This window comes from Molothrus aeneus, chromosome 29 (assembly GCF_037042795.1).
Source record: "Molothrus aeneus isolate 106 chromosome 29, BPBGC_Maene_1.0, whole genome shotgun sequence".
Lineage (NCBI taxonomy): Eukaryota > Metazoa > Chordata > Aves > Passeriformes > Icteridae > Molothrus > Molothrus aeneus.
Genome location: NC_089674.1, coordinates 1,245,816 through 1,266,077, shown reverse-complemented (window position 1 = coordinate 1,266,077; position 20,262 = coordinate 1,245,816). Strand labels below are relative to the sequence as shown.

The 20,262-nt window shown below is 63.2% G+C and overlaps 4 protein-coding genes across 4 annotated transcripts; 2 read left to right on the top strand and 2 right to left on the bottom strand.

Annotated features, from left to right (window-relative positions):
• Positions 1-814: 814 nt before the first annotated feature.
• Positions 815-3,228, bottom strand: LOC136567620 (interleukin-36 receptor antagonist protein-like). Its single transcript, XM_066567290.1, has 4 exons — positions 3,145-3,228; positions 2,465-2,579; positions 1,962-2,086; positions 815-1,018 (listed from the first exon to the last, which is right to left on the bottom strand). The coding sequence occupies exons 1-4, from the start codon at positions 3,208-3,210 to the stop codon at positions 815-817; spliced, it is 510 nt and encodes a 169-aa protein (XP_066423387.1). The 5' UTR covers positions 3,211-3,228.
• Positions 3,229-4,919: 1,691 nt separating this feature from the next.
• Positions 4,920-6,517, bottom strand: LOC136567617 (interleukin-36 receptor antagonist protein-like). Its single transcript, XM_066567287.1, has 5 exons — positions 6,469-6,517; positions 6,243-6,303; positions 6,057-6,145; positions 5,843-5,973; positions 4,920-5,281 (listed from the first exon to the last, which is right to left on the bottom strand). Exons 1-5 carry the CDS (start codon positions 6,470-6,472, stop codon positions 5,069-5,071), a joined length of 498 nt encoding a protein of 165 aa, XP_066423384.1. The 5' UTR covers positions 6,473-6,517; the 3' UTR covers positions 4,920-5,068.
• Positions 6,518-7,126: 609 nt separating this feature from the next.
• On the top strand, positions 7,127-9,751 carry TMED4 (transmembrane p24 trafficking protein 4). Its single transcript, XM_066567286.1, has 5 exons — positions 7,127-7,312; positions 7,517-7,617; positions 7,941-8,066; positions 8,863-9,009; positions 9,371-9,751. The coding sequence occupies exons 1-5, from the start codon at positions 7,168-7,170 to the stop codon at positions 9,518-9,520; spliced, it is 669 nt and encodes a 222-aa protein (XP_066423383.1). The 5' UTR covers positions 7,127-7,167; the 3' UTR covers positions 9,521-9,751.
• A 213-nt stretch (positions 9,752-9,964) lies between these two features.
• On the top strand, positions 9,965-19,373 carry DDX56 (DEAD-box helicase 56). The gene is made up of 14 exons (XM_066567285.1): positions 9,965-10,041; positions 10,433-10,594; positions 10,871-11,031; positions 11,324-11,494; positions 12,226-12,316; positions 13,038-13,282; positions 13,931-14,044; positions 14,736-14,906; positions 15,298-15,392; positions 15,504-15,577; positions 16,834-16,923; positions 17,466-17,571; positions 18,009-18,097; positions 18,751-19,373. The coding sequence occupies exons 1-14, from the start codon at positions 9,979-9,981 to the stop codon at positions 18,829-18,831; spliced, it is 1,713 nt and encodes a 570-aa protein (XP_066423382.1). The 5' UTR covers positions 9,965-9,978; the 3' UTR covers positions 18,832-19,373.
• The last annotated feature ends 889 nt before the right edge of the window (positions 19,374-20,262 follow it).

Genomic DNA, 20,262 nt, shown 5'->3' with positions numbered 1-20,262 from the left:
GGAGATGCTGAATCCCACAGCTGGGAGTGGGGGGGGGGGATATTCCCAAATTCCCAAATTTTCATCCCAAATTTTCAAGCCCTCATGCCCCGATAATGAACTCAGCTCCATTTTCCAATAATTTTATCCCAAATTTTCAAGCCTAATATTCCAATAATGAACTCAACCCCATTTTCCCATTATTTTATCCCAAATTTTGAAGCCCGGTTTTGGGATCAGCGTCAAGTTCCCAGATTTTCATCCCAAATTTTGAAGCCCTGGTGAACCAGTTTAGGCCCCATTCTGGGGGCAGGTTTGGGGTGGTTTTGGGGCAATTCCCGGCGGTTTTGGGCTGGTCCTGGAGGTTTTGGGGTGATTCCCCTCAGGTTTGGGTCAATTTGGGCCTTCTCATCAGTTTTGGGGCAATTCCTGGCAGTTTTGGGGGATTCTCTGTGGTTTTGGAGGCATTCTCAGCAGTTTTGGGGTGGGTTTGGGGCGGTTCCCGTTGATTTTGGGGCAGTTCCCAGCAGGTTTGGGGCGGGTTTTGGGGCGGTTCCCGTTGATTTTGGGGCGGTTTTGGGGCGGTTCCCGGAGGGTTTGGTTCACTCCCAAATGGTTCTGACACCAAAAAAAAACGGTTCTTACCCCAAAAGGAGGGTCCTGACCCCAAAAGGAGGCTCCTGACCCCCAAAAAAGAGTCCTGACCCCAAAAAGAGGGTCCTGACCTTTAAAAGGGAGCTCTGATCCCACCGTGGATGTCCCACCATGGGTGTCCCCAGGTGTCACTTGCGGCACAGGTAGAAGGCGGTGGTGGCACCGGGGACGTCCCCAGGTGTCACTTGCGGCGCAGGTAGAAGGCGGTGGCGCTCGGGGGCGGTGCCAGGCCCAGCGGCTCGTCCGGGCCCGTGGCCGTGCTGAGGAAGAGCCCGGGGAAGGCGGCGGCCTCGAAGGTGTGCGTGGAGCCCCCAAAGGTCTTGTAGAAGGTGAAGGGCGTGGCCCTGTCCTTGTCACCCGAGAACAGCTCCAGCAGCCCCACGTCCTGCCGGGCAGGGGACACAAAATGGTGGCACCAAATGGTGGCACCAAATGGTGGCAGCAGCGGCATGGGGGACAGCCGTGGCACCACCTCGAGGAACCCACACAGACCCAATTTCCAGGTGACCCCAGCTCCAGGTGACCCCAGCTCCAGGTGACCCCACCTCCCAGTGACGCCATGGCCAGGTGACCCCACCTCAAGGAACCCCCATCTCCAGATGCCAACAACATCAGGAGCACACCCCCAGGTGACCACAACCCCAGGTGATGCCATCATCACCCCACCCTGGGGAATCCCCACTTCCTGGTGGCCCCGCCTCCAGGTGACACCGCTTTGGGATGACGCCACTCCCGGATGCCCCACCTTGGGCTGACCCAGCCCTGGGTGCCCACCACACCTTGGGATGGCCTTTCCCAGGATGTCCACCTTGGGCTGACCCATCTCTGGGTGCCCTCACCTCACCTTGGCTCACCCACCTTGAGCTGCGCCATTTTTGGGTCCCCATCACCCCAGGGTGTCCCCACCTTGAGTTGATCCACCTTGATTGCCCCACCTTGATTGCCCCACCTGGATTGACCCAAATTGAGCTGACCTACCTTGGGTTGACCCACCTTGGGTTGACCCACCTTGGGTCGACCCACCTTGGGTTGACCACCTTGATTGACCCAACTTTGGGTCCCAACCACCTCTGGATGTCCCCACCTTGGATTGTCCACCTTGACTGACCCACCTGGACTGACCACCTTGGATTGACCCAACTTGTGTTGACCAACCTTGGCTTGCCCACCTTGAGTTGAACCCAACGTGGGTTGACCCACCTTGCCTTGACCCATCTCAAGCTGTCCCACCTTGGCCTGTCCCACCTTTGTGTCCCCACAGCCCCACATTGAGTCACCCCCTGTCACCCCCGTGCCACCCTCATGCCACCCCTGTGTCCCCGTGTCACCTCCAGGCTCAGCCGGGGCTCGGGGCCGGTGCCGCAGGACAGGGCGCGGGTGCCACCGCGGATGCCCACGATGAGGGGACAGCGCCGGCGCTCCAGGTGCCGGTTGGGGACAACGCTGATGGGCTCTGTGGGACACGGGGTGTCACCGCTGTGCTCCCATGGATTGTCACCCCTGTCCCCCCAGGTGTCACCCATGGATTGTCATCCCTGTTTCCCCCCAGGGTGTCACCCATGGATTGTCACCCCTGTCCCCCCAGGTGTCACTCATGGATGGTCACCCATGGATTGTCACCCCCCCGGGTGTCACCCACCTTCCAGGGTGGCGTTGGCCACCTGCAGGCTGGTGGCCACCAGAGGGACACCCATGGATTGTCCCCCCTGTCCCCCCAGGGTGTCACCCATGGATTGTCCCCCCTGTCCACCCCCCAGGCGTCACCCACGGATTGTCACCCCCCCGGGTGTCACCCCTGCCGTGTCACCGCTGTCCCCCTAGTGTCACCCACCTTCCTGGGCGGCGTTGGCCACCTGCAGGCTGGTGGCCACCAGGCGGCCGTCGCGCAGGCACAGCCCCTGCTGCTCCGTGTCCCGCAGCACGTAGTGGTACGGCTGGGGCTGGGGCTGCGACGTCGGGCGCACCCCCACGGAGGGCCCTGTCACCTCTGGGGACTCTGGGACAGCGGCAGGGACAGGTGAGACACGGGGATGGACGGGCAAGGACACGGGACACGAGGAATCGGGGACGGACAGGTAAGGGCATGGGACATGGGGATAGGCAGGTGGGACATGGGGACGCGGGGACATGGGGACAGCAGGACAGACGGGGGGACATGGGGACGGATGGGTAAGGACATGGGACACAGGGATGGACAAGTGGGGATGTGGGACATGGGGACATCACAGGGACACAGGGATAGACAGGTGGGCACATGGGGACATGGGCACAGACAGGTGGGACATGGGGACAGACAGGTGGGACATGGGGACAGACAGGTGGGGCATGCCTGGTGGGGGCACCACAAGGATATGGGGGCATGGGGATGTGGGGACATGGGGACACAGAGGTGTGGGACATGGGGACATCACAGGGAAATGGGGACATGGGGATGTGGGGACACAGAGGGGAGACCCAGAGGATGTGGCACATGAGGACATCACAGGGACACAGGGACGGGGACAGGGACACAGGGACAGGGACACGGGGACACCTGCACTCACCTTTCCCCAGGAAGTCCTCAAACAAGGCCACCATGTCAGGGTCGATGACACCCTCGACCGCGTCCCAGCTCCCCGCCATGACCCCCAGGCGGTGTTCCTGGGGTGTCCTTCTGCGGGGACACAGGGGTCAGGGCAGGTGACACCGGGGAGGGGGAGAGGTGACACTCCCTGACACAAGGCAGGGGACAACGCTGTCCCTACATTGTCCCCACAATGTCCCTATGCCATCCCCACACTGTCCCCACGCTGCCCCCACTCACCTAAGGGCAGCTCTGGATGCGCGTGACATGGCTGGGCCTGTGGAGATGGTGGCACAGGTGGCACCGCGTGCCAGCAGGATTGTCCCCGAGCTTGTCCCTGTCCCCGGAGCAGCACCTGTGGCTGTGTCACCTCCCGGGATCCTGTCCCGTGTCCTCTGGGCCGTGTCCCCACGGGTGACAGTGGCTTTATCGAGCCGGACGGGGCGGGGACAGAGCCCGCCCTGGTAATTGGCAGGGGAGGTGACGGTGACACCGAGCAATGGCAAAATGCCACCTGCTGCCGGTGTCCCCAGTGATGCCTGCGGTCACCGTGGCGGGGATGTCCCCTGTGCCATCCCCTGTGCTGTGTCCCCTGTCCCACGGTGCCATCACCTTGTCACCATTGTCACCATGACTGCTGTCCCCAAGGTGCTGTGAGCACTGTCCCCAAACTCCCATGTGCCCTGTCCCCAGTGTCCCCAGTGTCCCATCCCTGTGGTCCCTTGTCCCCAAGGCCCTGTGTGCCCTGTCCCCAAGGTCCCACATCTCCTGTCCCCAAGGTCTTGTGTGCCTTGTCCCCATGATCCCATGTGTCCTGTCCCCTTGGTGACCTGTCTCCAAAATGCCACCTTCCCTGTCCCTGCTGTCTCCCACTCCCTGTCCCCAAGATCCCATGTGCCCTGTCCCCTTGGGGACCTGTCCCCATGGTCCCACCTCCCCTGTCCCCACAGTGTCTCTGTGTCCTGTCCCCAAAATCCTGTGTCCTCTCTCTGTTGTCCCCCACTCCCTGTCCCCACATCCCTATGTGCCCCGTCCCCATGGTGACCTGTCCCCAAAGTGCCACATCCCCTGTCCCTGTTGTCCCCCACTCCCTGTCCCCATGGTCCCACCTCCCCTGTCCCCACGGTCTCCATGTTGCCTGTCCCCAAAGTCCCACCTTCCCTGTCCCTGTTGTCCCCCGCTCGCTGTCCCCACACCCCGTGTGCCCCCTGTCCCCCGTGTCCCCCGTGTCCCGGTGTCCCCGCGCTGTCCCCGGGCGGCCCCGCGGGATCCGGGAAGGGGCCGCGTCACCCCCGCCCGTTGGGGACGTCCCGTTCTGTCCCCATCGCGCGGGTGGCGCAAGAGCGGCCACTCCGCCGCGGTGACACATCCAGCGGGGCCACCAGCCCCGCCCTGCCCCGCCGTGCCACCCGTGTGCCACCACCCGTGTGTCACCCACACTCGGGCACCGCTGGCCTCGGCATCTCTTTATTCCCGCACCGGAGCCCGGGGAGGATGTGGCTGTCCCCAGGGGGTTGTGGCTGTCCCCAGGGGGGTGGCAGCACGCCGCGGGGGTGGATGTCGCTGTCCCCAAGGGGATGGCACTGTCCCCAAGGGGATGGCACGCCCCGGAGAAGGAGGGATGGCACGGTCCCGGATGGATGTCACCGTCCTGGGGAAGATGTCACCGAGGAGCGAGGATGTCACCCTCCCTGGGTGAGGATGTCGCCATCCTGGGGGGGGATGTCACCATCCGCGGGGGGATGGCACCATCCTCAGGGGGGATGTCACCTCCCCAGAGGGATGTCCCCATCCTGGGGGTGATGCCACCCTCCCTAGGATGGCGCCACCGCCTTGGGGGCCCCGCTGTCCCCGCGCGGGGGCCGGGGGCCCTCAGCAGAGCTGGAAGTAGAAGTCGAGCAGGTGGGAGGTGACATCGCAGTGGCGACAGAGCGCCAGGGGCTGGTGGCCGCGCGGGGACGTGCACAGGAACCAGCCGGGGTGCGCGGCCGACTCGAAGCGCCACAGCCCGTCCCGGTAGGAGCGGAAGAAGGTGAAGGCGGCCGCGCTGTCACCGGCGCGGGGCAGCTCCCGGATGTCCACGTCCTGCGGTGACACCCCCGTGTCACCCGCGGGGACAGCGCCCGGGCACCGCGGGCACCGTGTGCCAGCACCGTGCTGCGGTGCGGGTACGGCCTGCGATGTCCCCGTCCCACAATGTCCCATCCCCGTGTCCCCATTCCCACAGTCACGCTGTCCCCATACAGCAGTGTCCCACCCCTGTAGCCCCCGTGTCTCCAGGCGTCCCCTCCCCACGGTGTCCCATCCCCAAAACTTTTGTGTCCCCATCCTCATCACCACCCCCACGGTGTCCCCATCTCTTTAGGTGTCCCCAACCCTTTGATGTCACCATTCTCTTGGCATCCCCCTTCCCCGTGATGTCCTCATCCCTTCGATGTCACCATCCCTCTGCTGTCCTCATTCCCACGGTGTCCCCATCCCCTTGGCACGCCCGTCCCTGTCCCCTCGTTGTCCCCACGCTGTCCCCGTTATCCCCTCACTGTCCCCTCGCTGTCCCCGCTGTCCCCACGCTGTCCCCTCGCTATTACCACTCTCCCCCTCGTTGTCCCCTCCCTGTCCCCTGTGCTGTCCCCTCGCTGTCCCCACCTGCAGCCGCAGCCGGGGTTCTCCGGCGGGGCCGCGCTCGGTGCGGAGGCAGCGGGAGCCGTGCCGGACGCTCAGGATCACCGGCAGCCGGGCGGGCTCCAGGGCGCGGTTGGGCACCCAGAACACTTTCTCTGCGGGTGGGTGACACGGGGACCCTCAGCGCGTGTCCCCACGCCCGTCCCCACGCGTGTCCCCGCGCGTGTCCCCGTGTCACCTTCCAGCGCGGCGTTGGCGCCCTGCAGGTGCCCGGCCACCAGCTGGTCATCGCGCAGGTACAGCGACCTCTGGTTCACGTCCCACAGCCTGGCGGGCAAAGCGGGGACAGCGGTGCCACCGCTCGGTGTCACCCCCGTCCCGTGCCACCCCCGCTGTCCCCCGCCACCCCCGGGCTGTCCCTTACCGGTACTGGAACACCTTGGTCTGCAGCGCGGGCGCGTGGCAGAGGGCGAAGCCTTCGGCCTCTGCGCGGAGGAAGAGGAGGGCGAGGCTGAGGGCGGCCACCCGGAGACCCCCGCGCCCCCTGCCCGCGCCCCCCGAGCCTTGGGGACCCCTCCCGGTGGCACCGGCCGTGCCAGGCGCTCCGTGTCCCCTCCGGGCCGTGCGCGGGGTCCCCGGGCAGCGCTCACCCATGGGACCCCCGGTTCTGCTGAGACCCCGGCTCCGGTGCGACCTCGGCTCCGGTGCGACCCCCGGCTCCTGTAGGACCCCCGGTTCCTCTGGGACCCCCGGCTCCTGTGACTCCCCTGCCTCCGCTGTGACACCCCCGGCTCTCTGAGACCCCCGGCTCCGGTGCTACCCCCGGTTCCAGTGGGACCCCCGGCTCCGGGCGCTGCTGGCGGCGGAGAGGAAGGGAGGAAGGAAGGAAGAAAGTTGCCGGTGGTGTTGCCACACTCCTGAGAAGGGCGCGCCCCGCCCCCGCCATTGCTCAGCACCCCCACGGGGTGACAACCGAGGGGACACATGCCGGGGGTTGGGAAGTGACAGCGCGACACGCATGGGGACACAGAGACCCCCGCGATGGCTGTGGCGGGGCTCGAACTCATGATCTCAGCAGCGAGAGAGCGGCGCCCTCCCCGCTGCGCCACCGCGGCGGCGGGCGCGCATGCGCGCTGCGGGAGCGGCGGGAAGCGCGCAGGGGCGGCGTGGGGAGCGCTGAGTGGCCGTGGGTGTTGCGCATGCGTAAAGCGAGGCGCGAAGCCGCAAGGCGCTAACAGGGCGCCGAGGGCAGCACTGCGCGTGCGCTGAGGGTGCGGCGCATGCGAGGTGAGCAGGGTGAGGCGCTGGCGCATGCGTAGAGAGCCCCCGGTGGGAGGGCAGGAGGGACCATGGCGGCGCCGTGGGAAGCGCTGAGGGCGGCGATGGCCGCAGTGCTGTTGCTGGGCTGGAGCGCGCACGGGCTCTACTTCCACATCGGAGAGACCGAGAAGCGCTGCTTCATCGAGGAGATCCCCGACGAGACCATGGTCATCGGTGCGGGCGGCGGCGGGGAGCACCGGGAATGGCGGGGGGCGTGAGGGGGGAACGGGAGAGACCACTGGGAATGGCGGGGGGTAAGGGGAGAGACCACCGGGGGGATTCACGGGGAGCGGGAGGAACCACTGAGGGGCTCGGGGGGGATCAGAGCCCACCGGGCACAGGGGTCGGCTCTGAGCCCCTGTGCTCGCTCGGTGCCAGGCAATTACCGGACGCAGCTGTGGGACAAACAGTCCGAGTCCTTCCTGCCCTCCACCCCCGGGCTGGGCATGCACGTGGAGGTCAAGGACCCCGACGGAAAGGTGAGGGGGGTTTGGGCACCTCGTGGGCACGGGGAGGGGTTCCTGGGCATCCCTTGGGCATGGGGAGGGGTCCATGAGGGGATTTGGGTGCCCCCCTGGGCATGGGGAGGGGTCCCTGGGTGGGGTTTGGGCAATCCCCAGGCTGTGCCCCAGTGCCCAGGGCAGTGACAGTGTCCCCACGAGATGCCAGTGGCTGTGCCCGTGGCCCTGACGCTGTCCCCACGTTGGCACAGGTGGTGCTTGTGGCCATACCCCAGTGCCCTGGGGGTGTTGGTGGCAGTGCCCTGGTGCCCATGGCCCTGACGCTGTCCCCGTTGGCACAGGTGGTGATGTCGCGGCAGTACGGCTCCGAGGGGCGCTTCACGTTCACGTCGCACACGCCGGGCGAGCACCAGATCTGCCTGCACTCCAACTCCACCCGCATGGCGCTGTTCGCTGGGGGCAAGCTGGTAATAATGCCCTGGAACAGCCTGGCACGGCCCGGGGACACCCTTGGGGATGGCCCTGGGGATAGCCCTGTGCCCACAGCCCATGCCAGCCCTGGGGATGTGCCAGTGCTGGTGCTCTCCCCAAGGCCGTGCCAGCTCTAGTGCCAGTGCTGGTGACAGCTGTGTGCCCTCCCTGTGGCTGTGCAGTGCTGGTGCCATGGTTGGTGCCATGGCTGGAGATATGTTTGGTGCCATGGTTGGTGCCATGGTTGGATCCATGGCTGGATCCATGGTTGGTGCCATGGTTGGTGCCATGGTTGGATCCATGGTTGGTGCCATGGTTGGATCCATGGTTGGATCCATGGTTGGTGCCATGGTTGGTGCCATGGTTGATGTCATTACTGGTGCCGTGGTTGGATCCATGGCTGAATCCATGGTTGGTGCCATGGTTGGAGCCATCGTTGCAGCCACGGTTGGATCCATTGCTGGATCCATGGCTGGAGCCATGGTTGGTGCCGTGGTTGGATCCATGGCTGAATCCATGGTTGGAGCCATGGTTGGATCCATGGGTGGTGCCATGATTGGAGCCATCGTTGCAGCCATGGTTGATCCATGTTTGGTGCCATGGTTGGATCCATTGCTGGATCCATGGCTGGAGCCATGGTTGGAGCCATTTTTGGCGCTGTGGTTGTAGCCATGGTTGACACCACGGCTCCAGCTTGCCATGGTTGGTGCCATTACTGGATTCATGGTTGTTGCTATGGTTGGTGCCATGGTTGGTGCCAGCCCCGGTGCCAGCCCGTGCCCTGTCCTGCAGCGGGTGCACCTGGACATCCAGGTGGGCGAGCACACCAACAACTACCCCGAGATCGCTGCCAAGGACAAGCTGACGGAGCTGCAGCTCCGCGCGCGCCAGCTGCTCGACCAGGTGGAGCAGATCCAGAAGGAGCAGAACTACCAGAGGGTCAGCGGGCACCTTTCGGGGTCAAACCGCGGGCTTTGGGGTCACCAGGGGTCTTTGGGGGTTTTGGGGTGAATCCGTGGGGTTTGAGGTGAATCCACGGGGATTTGGGGTCAATCCACTGGGTTTTGGGGTCAATCTGTGGGGTTGAATGAATGAATTCATTCAACCATGAATTCATGTGGTTTTGGGGTAAATCTGTGGGGTTTTGGGATGAATTTTTGGGGTTTTGGTGTGAATCTGTGGGGTTTTGGGGTGGATAAATGGGGCTTTGGGGTGAACCTGCAGCTTTGGGGTGAATTTATGGGATTTTGGCATGGATTTATGGGATTTTGGGGTGAACCTTTGGGGTTTTTCCCCTCAGTACCGGGAGGAGCGGTTCCGCATGACGAGCGAGAGCACCAACCAGCGCGTGCTCTGGTGGTCCATCGCCCAGACCGTCATCCTCATCCTCACCGGCCTCTGGCAGATGCGGCACCTCAAGAGCTTCTTCGAGGCCAAGAAACTTGTCTAGTCCCCCAAAACCCCCTCGGGGGGCACCCCAAAATCCACCCTCACCCCAGGGAGTACCCCAAAACCCACCCCCATCCTGGATCCCTTCTGGGACCCCAAACCCATCCCACCCACCCTGGGGTGCTCCCTGCGGATTTTCGGGTGCCCTGCCTGCCATGGCGGGAGCAGAGAGGGGCCACCCCCCGAGGTTGTTTTTTTGGGGGGGGGGAAATAAAGGTTTTTTTTTGTTCCACCAAGAGTTGTCGGTACGTTTTTGGGGTGGGGAGTGGGTCGTGGCGCTCCAAGCATTCAGCTGCTGCCCAAAACCGGGCGTTTTCACCCCAAAAATTCACCCCGGGGTGGATTTTGGTGTGTCGGGGGTGCTGTCAGTCCTCCCCCGCCAGGGGGCGCTCTGGGCGCGCCACCGGAAGTCGATGGGCGGGGCCTCGCTGCCGGAAGTGCGTGCGCGGTGGGGCCAAGATGGCGGCAGAGATGGAAGCGAAGGGATTCGAGCACATGGGGCTGGACGGGCGGCTGCTGAGGGTGAGCGGGAACGGGGCCGGGAGGGGTTCGGCCGAGGAGAGCGGGGGATTGGAGGGCAGCCATTGCCGGGGTGCCGGGAGGGGTGAGGGGTTCCTCTGAGGGGAGGGATCGGGGGCAGAAGGGATGGGGACACCGGGGTGGCGCGGGGGTTGTGAGGTCGCTCTGGGACCCTCTGAGGGCACGGGGACACTGGGATCCCTCTGAGGGGAGGGGACGGCCACACTGGTGTCCCTTCAGGGGTGGGGGGCCTGAGGGGACACCGGAGTCCCCTGGGGTGGAGGGACACTGGGGATTGTCCCCATGGGCAGGGTGTGTCCATGAGGGGACACTGGGGACTGGGATTGTCACCATGGCGCTGTCCCCATGGTGACAGCCATCGCTGTGCCCGCAGGCGGTGGCGGAGCTGGGCTGGGCAGTGCCCACGGCCATCCAGGCCCGCGCCATCCCGCTGGCCATGGAGGGCCGGGACCTGCTGGCCCGGGCCAGGACGGGCTCGGGGAAAACGGGAGCGTACGGGCTGCCCGTGCTGCACAAACTGCTGAGCATCAAAGAGGTACTGGGGAAACTGGGGTGTACTGGGGGAACTGGGACTCCCGTGCTGCACAAACTGCTGGGCATCAAAGAGGTACTGGGGGAACTGGGGGAACTGGGGGATTGGGGGCACCGGCGGGTATGTGGGCACTGGGGTGTACTGGGAGGCACCAGGGTGTACTGGAGGCCACTGGGGCTGACCCTGCTGTCCCCCACGTGTCCCCAGCGGTGCCCTGGGCGGGGCAGGGCTGATGTCCCAGTGACCCCAGTGACCCCAGTGTCCTCTGTGTGTCCCCAGGCGTCCCCAGCCGTGCCCCAGGCCGTGCGGGCGCTGGTGCTGGTGCCCTCGGCGGAGCTGGCACGGCAGGTGGGGCACACCCTGCGCCGCCTGGCCGCCTTCTGCGCCCGCCAGCTGCGCGTGGCCGAGCTCTGCGGCCACTCGGACCTCGCTGACCAGCGGTCAGTCACCCCCTGGTGTCCCCAGCCACACCCTGGTGTCCCTGAGCTGCCCCCCTGTGTCCCCAGGCTGGTGCGCTGTGGTGGGCACACCTGGCCATGTCCTGGCACACCTGGCCGGGCACAGCCTGACCCTGACCCCTCTCTGGGTGTCCCCTCAATGCCCTGGATGTCCCCTGGGTGTCCCTGACCCCTCCCTGGGTGTCCCCTGGGTGTCCCTGACCCCTCTCTGGGTGTCCCCTCAATGCCCTGGGTGTCCCCTCAATGTCCCTGACCCCTCCCTGGCTGTCCCCAGGCCGGTGCTGATGGAGCAGCCGGACATCGTGGTGGGCACCCCAGGCCGTGTCCTGGCACACGTGGCCGGGCACAGCCTGGCACTGCGGCCCTGGCTGGAGATGCTGGTGCTGGACGAGGCCGATCTGCTGCTGTCCTTCGGCTTCGGGGACGACATCCGCGCCCTGCTCTGGTGGGGACACACGGGGGACAGCCAGGGGACGTGGGGGGACACAGAAGGACACGGGGGGACAGGGAGGGGACACAGAGAAGGACACCGGGGGACAAGGAGGGGACACCCAGGGGGCATGGGGGGACACAGAGAAAGACATGGGGGGACAGGGAGGGGACACAGAGAAGGACACGGGGGGACAGGGAGGGGACACAGAGAAGGACACGGGGGGACAAGGAGGGGATACTGGGGGGACACCTGGGGAGACAGCGAGGGGACAACCAGGGGGAACAGTGGGGGTGACAATGTGACAATGGGAGGGGACACCCAGGGGACAGCCAGGTGGGACAGTGGGGGGGACACTGGAGGGACAGGGAGGGGACACCCAGGGCACATGGGGGGGACACAGAGAGGGACATGGCGGGACAATGTGGGAGTATGGGGGGGACGCAGGGACAGTAGGGGGGACAATGGGAGGGGACACCGGGGACAGGCAGGGGAGACAGGGGGGGAAACCAAGGGGACATGGAGGGACAGTGCAGGGGTCCAGGGTGGGACACAGGGACAGTCAGGGGGACATGAATGGGACAATGGGAGGGACATGGGTGGGTCTTTGAGATTTTGGGGTTCCCTGAGAGGTTTTAGGGGGCGCTGGAGTTATGGGGGTTCTGAGCGATTCTGGGGCACTCAGAGGAATTTTGGGGTGCCTGGGGGGGGGGTTGGGGTGCCCCTGACCCCCCGTGCCCCCCCAGCCACCTGCCCAAGATCTACCAGGCCCTGCTGGTGTCGGCCACCCTGAACCCCGAGCTGGAGGCGCTGCAGGAGCTGGTGCTGCACAACCCCGTGAGAAATCTGGGGGATTTGGGGCATTTTGGGGGGTCTGGAGTGAGGTTTGGGGGTTCTGCAGTGGGCACAGAGATGGAAAACACCGGGATTTGGGAACACTGTGTGTCTAGGAGCAGGTTTGGGGCCAGAAAACACCAAAGTTTGGGAACACCATCCTCCATTTCCCATCCCTGGGAATTCCACTTCCCCAATGGCCGTTTTGGGATTTTAACCCCAAATCCCCAATTCCAGGTGCAGGTTCTGCCCCCAGAGCCCCATCTCCTGGGCAGTTCCCATTTCCAGGAGTTCCTCAATGCCCAATTTGGGATTTCGCAGTTCCCCAGTGCACAATTTGGGATTTGGCAGTTCCTCAATGCCCAATTTGGGATTTGGCAGTTCCCCAGTGCCCAGTTTTGGGATTTTAACCCCAAATCCCCAATTCCAGGTGCAGGTTCTGCCCCCAGAGCCCCATTTGCCAGGCAGTTCCCAGCTGCAGCAGTTCCCCAATGCCCAATTTGGGATCGGGCAGTTCCCCAATGCCCATTTTGGGATTTGGCAGTTCCCCAGTGCCCAATTTTGGGATTTTAACCCCAAATCCCCAATTCCAGGTGCAGGTTCTGCCCCCTGAGCCCCGTCTCCCGGGCAGTTCCCAGCTGCAGCAGTTCCCCAATGCCCAATTTGGGATCTGGCAGTTCCCCAATGCCCATTTTGGGATTTTAACCCCAAATCCCCATTCCAGGTTCATGTCCTGCCCCCCGAGCCCCGTCTCCCGGGCAGTTCCCAGCTGCAGCAGTTCCAGCTGTGCTGTGCCACAGAGGAGGACAAGTTCCTGCTGCTGGCGGCGCTGCTGAAGCTGCGGCTGCTGCGGGGCCGGGCCCTGCTCTTCGTGGGCAGCCTGGCTCGGGCTTTTAGGGTCAAACTCTTCCTGGAGCAGTTTGGGATCGCTGCCTGTGCCCTCAACCCACAGCTGCCTGCCCGGTCACGGTGAGTCCTGGTGGGTTTGTGGGGTGGGCTTTGTGGGAATTGCCTTTTGAGTCCGAAATTCCTGGGTTTTCACATGATCCCAGTGGTTTCTGAGAGGAAAGAATGGGGTGGGATTTATGGGGTGAGAATTCCCGTTTGTGTCCTCAACCCACAGCTGCCTGCCTGCTCCCGGTGGGTCCTAGGGGATTTATGGGGTTTATGGGATTTCCTGGTTTTGTCCTCAACCTGGTGCTGCCTGTGAGATCCCAGTGAGTCCTGCAGGATTTATGGGATGGGGTTTATGGGAAGTCCCGTTTGAGTCCTAAATTCCTGGGTTTTCACCTGATCCTAGTGGTTTCTGAGGGGGGAGATAATGGGGTGGGATTTATGGGGTGGGATGGGAATTCCCATTTGTGCCCTCAGTTCCCAACGGGCTGGGAATTATGGGATGGGATGGGAATTCCCGTTTGAATTCAGCCTGCTGCTGCCTGTGAGGTCCTGGTGAGTGCGGGTGGGGCTTGTGGGGTGGGGCTTGTGGGAATTCTTGCTTGTGCTCTCAGTTCCTGTCCTTGTCCCGGATGCCTGGTGACACTGGGATGTCCCTGTCCCACAGGTGCCTGGTGACACTGGGGATGTCCCAGGTGGCACTGAGCTGTCCCTGTCCCACAGGTGCCACGTCATTGCCCAGTTTAACCGGGGTCTCTACGATTACATCGTGGCCACCGATGAGGAGGGGCCGGCAGAGCCCCCCCGGCACCGCCCGCGCAAGGGGGGCACGGCCAGGTCAGACACTGGGGTGGCACTGGGGACACTGGGGTGGCACTGGGGATAGCCAGGGGACAGCCAGGTCAGTCTGGGGGCAGCAGGGACACTGGGGTGGCACTGGGCACAGCCAGGTCAGACTGGGGACACTGGGGTGGCACTGGGGACACTGGGGACACTGGGGTCTCACTGGGGACATTGGGGGCACTGGGGTGGCACTGGGGACAGCCAGAGTCCTCCTAGCAGCATCAGCACAGGGGGGGCACGGCCAGGTCAGACACTGGGGACACTGCGGTGGCACTGGGGACACTGGGGTGGCACAGGGGACATTGGGGGCACTGGGGTGCCACTGGGCACAGCCAGGTCAGACTGGGGACACTGGGGTGGCACTGGGGACACTGGGGTGGCACTGGGGACAGCCAGAGTCGTCCTAGCACCATCAGCACAGGGGGGGCACGGCCGGGTCAGACTGGGGACATTGGGGTGGCACAGGGGACAGCCAGGGGACAGCCAGGTCAGTCTGGGGGCAGCAGGGGACATTGGGGTGGCACTGGGCACAACCAGGTCAGATTGGGGACACTGGGGACACTGGGGACTGCCAGGTCAGCCTGGGGACAGTGGGGTGGCACTGGCGACTCAGACCCATGTGCCCTCAGGAAGGGACAGTCCCTGCGGTGTCCCCCTGTCCCTGACCGTCCCCTTGTTGCTCCAGGAAGGGTGACAAGAAGGGTGACAAGAAGGGTGACAAGAAGGGACAGTCCCCGCAGTGTCCCCAGGACCCCGAGTTCGGGGTCTCTCGTGGCATCGATTTCCAGAACGTCGCCGCCGTCATCAACTTCGATGTCCCCAACTCGGTGGAGACCTACATCCACCGCGTGGGCAGGTGTGGCACCGGGGCCACCACGGGGCCACCACTGTGTCCTCAGGGTCACCGGGGCCTTTGGGGGTCACAACTTCGATGTCCCCATCTCGGTATTGTCCTACATCCACCGCGTGGGCAGGTGTGGCACCGGGGCCACCACGGCGTCACCAGGGTCACCTGGGTGTCCCCAGGGGTCTCAGGGTGTTCCCACACGCTCTGGTGTCCCCAGGGTGTCCCCACGGTCCCTGCTGTCCCTGTCCCCATGATCCCTGTGTCCCTGTCCCCACAGCCCCTGTGTCCTTGTCCCCACACTGTCCCTGTCCCCAGGGTGTCCCTGTCCCCAGGGTGTCCCTGTCCCCATGGTCCCTGTGTCCCTGTCCCCACGGTGTCCCCACACTGTCCCTGTCCCCAGGACAGCCCGTGGGGACAGCCCTGGCACGGCGCTGACGCTGGCACTGCCCGACGAGCTCGAGGGGCTGCGGCGCATCGAGGACACGCTGGCAGCAGGTGGCACTTGGGGACTCTGGGGGGGTCTGGGGGCCTTGGGGGACACTGAGGGGTTTTGGGGACACTGAGGTGGCACTGAGGTGGCACTGAGGTGGCCCCGTGTCCCCACAGAGAACGGGCAGTCCATGCTGCAGCCCTACGAGTTCCGCATGGAGGAGATCGAGACGCTGCGGTACCGCTGCAGGGTGAGGGGACACCAGGGGGACACTGAGGGGACAGCAGGGACGCCAGGGGGACACTGAGGGGACAGGCCTGTCCCTGCTGTCCCCACCGATGTTCCCAATGCCCCATTAATGCCCCCAATGCTGTCCCCAGGACGCCATGCGTGCTGTCCCCAAGCAGGCCTGTCCCCAATGTCCCCAGTGTCCCATTAATGTCCCCAATGCCCCATTAATGTCCCCAATGTCCCCAGGATGCCATGCGTGCTGTCACCAAGCAGGCCTGTCCCCAATGTCCCCAATGTCCCATTAATGTCCCCAGTGTCCCATTAATGTCCCCAATGTCCCCAGGACGCCATGCGTGCTGTCCCCAAGCAGGCCTGTCCCCAATGTCCCCAATGCCCCATTAATGTCCCCAATGCCCCATTAATGTCCCCAGTGTCCCATTAATGTCCCCAATGTCCCCAATGCCCCATTAATGTCCCCAGTGTCCCATTAATGTCCCCAATGTCCCCAGGACGCCATGCGTGCTGTCACCAAGCAGGCCTGTCCCCAATGTCCCCAGTGTCCCATTAATGTCCCCAATGTCCCATCAATGTCCCCAATGTCCCCAATGCCCAATTAATGTCCCCACTGTCCCCAGGACGCCATGCGTGCTGTCACCAAGCAGGCCTGTCCCCAATGTCCCATTAATGTCCCCAATGTCCCATCAATGTCCCCAATGTCCCCAATGCCCCATTAATGTCCCCAATGCCCCATTAATGTCCCCACTGTCCCCAGGACGCCATGCGTGCTGTCACCAAGCAGGCCTGTCCCCAATGTCCCCAATGTCCCATCAATGTCCCCAATGTCCCCAATGCCCCATTAATGTCCCCAATGCCCCATTAATGTCCCCACTGTCCCCAGGACGCCATGCGTGCTGTCACCAAGCAGGCCTGTCCCCAATGCCCCATTAATGTCCCCAGTGTCCCATTAATGTCCCCAATGTCCCCAGGACGCCATGCGTGCTGTCACCAAGCAGGCCTGTCCCCAGTGTCCCCAGTGTCCCATTAATGTCCCCAATGTCCCCAATGTCCCATCAATGTCCCCAATGTCCCCACTGTCCCCAGGACGCCATGCGTGCTGTCACCAAGCAGGCCTGTCCCCAATGCCCCATTAATGTTCCCAATGTCCCATTAATGTCCCCAATGTCCCCAGGACGCCATGCGTGCTGTCACCAAGCAGGCCTGTCCCCAATGTCCCCAATGTCCCATCAATGTCCCCAATGTCCCCACTGTCCCCAGGACGCCATGCGTGCTGTCACCAAGCAGGCCGTGCGCGAGGCGCGGCTGCGGGAGCTGCGCCAGGAGCTGCTCAACTCAGAGAAGCTCAAGGTGAGACCCCACAAACCCCAAAATTGGGATAAAACCCCCAAAATGGGATTAAAAAACCAAACAAAAACAAACAAAATTGGGGTAATTGGGGTAAAACCCCTAAAATTTGGGATAAAACCCCCAAAATTGGATAAAAAAACCAAAATGGGGATAGAATCCCTAAAAAATGGGATAAAAACCCCTAAAATTAGGAAAAAACTCAAAATGGGGATAAAACCCCCAAAATTAGGATAAAAACCCCCTAAAATGGGGATAAAAACCCAAAAATTGAGATAAAAACACCCAAAATGGGATTAAAAAACCCAAAATTGGGATAAAAACCCCAAACTGGGGATAATCCCCCCCCCAAAAATGGGGAAAAAACCCCAAATCCTTTTGGGATTTCCTCCCCAACCCCTCCATTTTAACCTGATTTTTGCCATTTTAATGACTCCGGGGGAGGGATTTCCCTGCTGCAATTAACAAATTATTGATTAATTCTCAAGTAAGGATTCATTAAGGACTAATTGAGGGCTAATTAAGGGTTAATTAATGAATTTCAGGTGTATTTTGAGGACAATCCCCGGGACCTGCAGGCGCTGAGGCACGACCGGCCCCTGCACCCGGCCAACGTGCAGCCACACCTGGGCCACGTGCCCGAGTACCTGGGTACCAAAATGGGGCAAAAAGGGGGGAAATTGGGAAAAAATGGGGAAAAAAATTGAAATCTGGGGAAAAAAACGGGGAAAAAATGGGAAAAAAAATTGAAATTCTGGGGAAAAAAATGGGAAATGGGGAAGCGGGGAAGTGGGAATGGGGTCAGCCCCACGTGGGCCACTGGGTACCAAAACGGGGCAAAAAAAAGGGGGAAATTGGGGAAAAATGGGGAAAATATGGAAATATTAGGGGAAAACGGGAAAATTTTTGAAAATTTGGGGAAAAAATGGAGGGAAATGGGATTAAAATGGGGGGGAATGGGGGAAATTGGGGCCTGGGGTGGGCAATGGGGTGAATTGGGGCCCAGGGGTGATTTGGGGTAGGAAATGGGGTGACTGGGGCAGGCAGGGGGGGTTTTGGGGTGCATTAACCCCCTTGGTGCCCCCCAGTGCCCCCCAGTCTCCGCGGCATTGCTGACCCCAACCCCAAAAAGAGGAAAGGGCCCCGAGGGGCTGGAGCCCGGCACGGGGGGAAGAAGGTGAGGGACCCCAAATTCCCCCACAAAATCCCCCAAATTCCCCCCCAAAATTCCTGCAAAATCCCCCAAATTCCCTCCCCCAAATTCCCCCCAAATTCCCGCAAAATCCCCCAAATTCCCCCCCCAAAATTCCCCAAATTCCCCCCCCAAAATTCCCCCAAATTCCCTCCCCAAAATTCCCCAAATTCCCTCCCCCAAATTCCCCCAAAATCCCCCAAATTCCATCCCCAAAATTCCCTCCCCAAAATCCCCCAAATTCCCCCCAAAATTCCCCCCAAATCCTCCCTAAATTCCCCCCTCTGCACTCCTCAGGGTCCTGCTGGGGGGGGGGGGGGGGCACCAAGGTCCCCCCAAAGCCCTGAACCCTCAAATTCCCCCAAATGCCCCCTAAATTCTCCCCACAATCCCCCCAAACCCCCTGAACCCCAAAATCCCCACTGAAGCCCCAAATCCCCCCCCCGCAATTTCCCCCTGAACCCCCAAAATCCCCCATAAAAATCTCCCCCAAATTCCCCCGAATCCTCCTCACAAACTCCCCCAAATCCTTCCCAAACCCCCCCCTGAACCCCCAAAACCTCCCCAGGTTACCCCAGAGCCCCCCTGACCCCCCAAAATTCCCCCAAACCCCTCCTGACCCCCCCATTTTTCCTCAGCCCCGCGGCTCCGGGAATCCCCTGCAGAGCTTCAGATTCACCCGGCGAGGGAACAAACGGGGGGCAAAGGGCACCCCCTGAGAGCCTGGCACACCTGGGGGCACCCCCTGAGAGCCTGGGGGCACCCCCTGAGAGCCTGGCACACCTGGGGGTACCCCCTGAGAGCCTGGGCACCCCCTGAGAGCCTGGGGGCACCCCCTGAGGCAGTGGGCGTCCCCTGAGCCTGGCACACCTGGGCACCTCTGGGGGTGCCCCCTGAGCCACCTGGGCCCACCTCTGGGAGCACCCCCTGAACCACCTGGGCACACCTGGGGGCACCCCCTGAGAGCCCTGGGCACCCCCTGAGAGCCTGGCACACCTGGGCACCTCTGGGAGCACCCCCTGAGCCACCTGGGCACACCTGGGGGCACCCCCCGAGCCCCTGGGGACACCCCCTGTGCCAGCCTGGGGACACTGGTGTCACCCTCTGAGCCCCTGCTGGGCACAGCCTGGGGTCACCGTGGCCACCCCCTGTGCCAGCCTAGGGGCCCACCTGTCACCCCCTGTGCCACCCTGAGGCCACCACGGCCATGCTGTGCCCCCCGCCCCGGGGTTGGTGACAATTAAAGGTGCCAAGGAGCCGCTCCGGTGTCCCCTGGTGTCCCTTGGGCGCGGTGCCAGGTGTGTGACAGTGACACAGCAGGGACAGGTGTGTGACGCTGCTGTGGGCAAAGGTGCCAGGGCAGTGCCAGGGCAGTGTCCCCCGTTATCTGTGTCCCCCGTTATCTGTCCCCCCTTACTGTCCCCAAGGCCACCAGGGCCATTAACAGCGGTACAAGGACACCCAGGAGTGGCACCCCTGGGGACACCGCGGGGGTGGCACCGATGGCATCGAGGGGATGGCACCCCTGGGGACACCGCAGGGACCCAGCACGGGCTCGGGGGTGGCACCGGGCCCCGGGGTGGGGGACAGGTGTGGCACTGCCCCGCCCTGGTGACATCAGGGACAGGCATGGCACCGAGCGGGGTCCAAGGCTCTGAACCCAGCGGGGACAGAGGGCACCGGGTGGCACTGGGATGGCACTGTCACCATTGGGATGGCACTGTCACACGGGGCTGGCACAACACAGTCGCATGGGGATGGCACTGTCACTTATCAGGATGGCACTGCGGTGGCAGTGGCACTGCTGGGATGTCACTGGGACAGAGGGCACCGTGGTGGCCCTGGCACACCAGGATGGCACCAGGATGGCTTTGTCACCACCCTGGCACAGCCGGGTCGCTGCCCACAGCATGAGGGACACCAGGGCATCACCCCCAGGATGTGGCACTGTCACTGTCACAGGTGCCCATGGATGATGTCCCTGTGCCACCCACGCTCCCAAATTCCCGGATTTATCCCCAGATCTGCACCCATGGGTGCCCCCGATGCCGCCCCGAACTTCCAAATTCCCAGTTGGGTGCCCGTGGGTGCCCCCCTTATGCCACCCTGAGCTCCCAAATCCCTGTTTTGTCCCCATTTTGATGCCACCC

Excerpts from the sequence above, each read along its gene's own strand:
- LOC136567620 (XM_066567290.1), bottom strand. The coding sequence starts at position 3,210 with ATGGTGGCCTTGTTTGAGGACTTCCTGGGGAAAGGTGAGTGCAGGTGT. Across the intron at positions 2,580-3,144 it reads GTCCCCGTGTCCCTGTCCCT|CCCCAGCCCCAGCCGTACCA; the intron begins GTGTCCCTGTCC and ends CCGACGTCGCAG. Across the intron at positions 1,019-1,961 it reads AGCCCCGGCTGAGCCTGGAG|GACGTGGGGCTGCTGGAGCT; the intron begins GTGACACGGGGA and ends CCTGCCCGGCAG.
- LOC136567617 (XM_066567287.1), bottom strand. Across the intron at positions 6,146-6,242 it reads ACCAAGGTGTTCCAGTACCG|GCTGTGGGACGTGAACCAGA; the intron begins GTAAGGGACAGC and ends TTTGCCCGCCAG. Across the intron at positions 5,974-6,056 it reads CGCCAACGCCGCGCTGGAAG|AGAAAGTGTTCTGGGTGCCC; the intron begins GTGACACGGGGA and ends ACCCACCCGCAG.
- TMED4 (XM_066567286.1), top strand. The coding sequence starts at position 7,168 with ATGGCGGCGCCGTGGGAAGCGCTGAGGGCGGCGATGGCCGCAGTGCTG. Across the intron at positions 8,067-8,862 it reads TGTTCGCTGGGGGCAAGCTG|CGGGTGCACCTGGACATCCA; the intron begins GTAATAATGCCC and ends CCTGTCCTGCAG. Across the intron at positions 9,010-9,370 it reads AGGAGCAGAACTACCAGAGG|TACCGGGAGGAGCGGTTCCG; the intron begins GTCAGCGGGCAC and ends TTTTCCCCTCAG.
- DDX56 (XM_066567285.1), top strand. The coding sequence starts at position 9,979 with ATGGCGGCAGAGATGGAAGCGAAGGGATTCGAGCACATGGGGCTGGAC. Across the intron at positions 10,042-10,432 it reads TGGACGGGCGGCTGCTGAGG|GCGGTGGCGGAGCTGGGCTG; the intron begins GTGAGCGGGAAC and ends CTGTGCCCGCAG. Across the intron at positions 11,495-12,225 it reads GACATCCGCGCCCTGCTCTG|CCACCTGCCCAAGATCTACC; the intron begins GTGGGGACACAC and ends GTGCCCCCCCAG.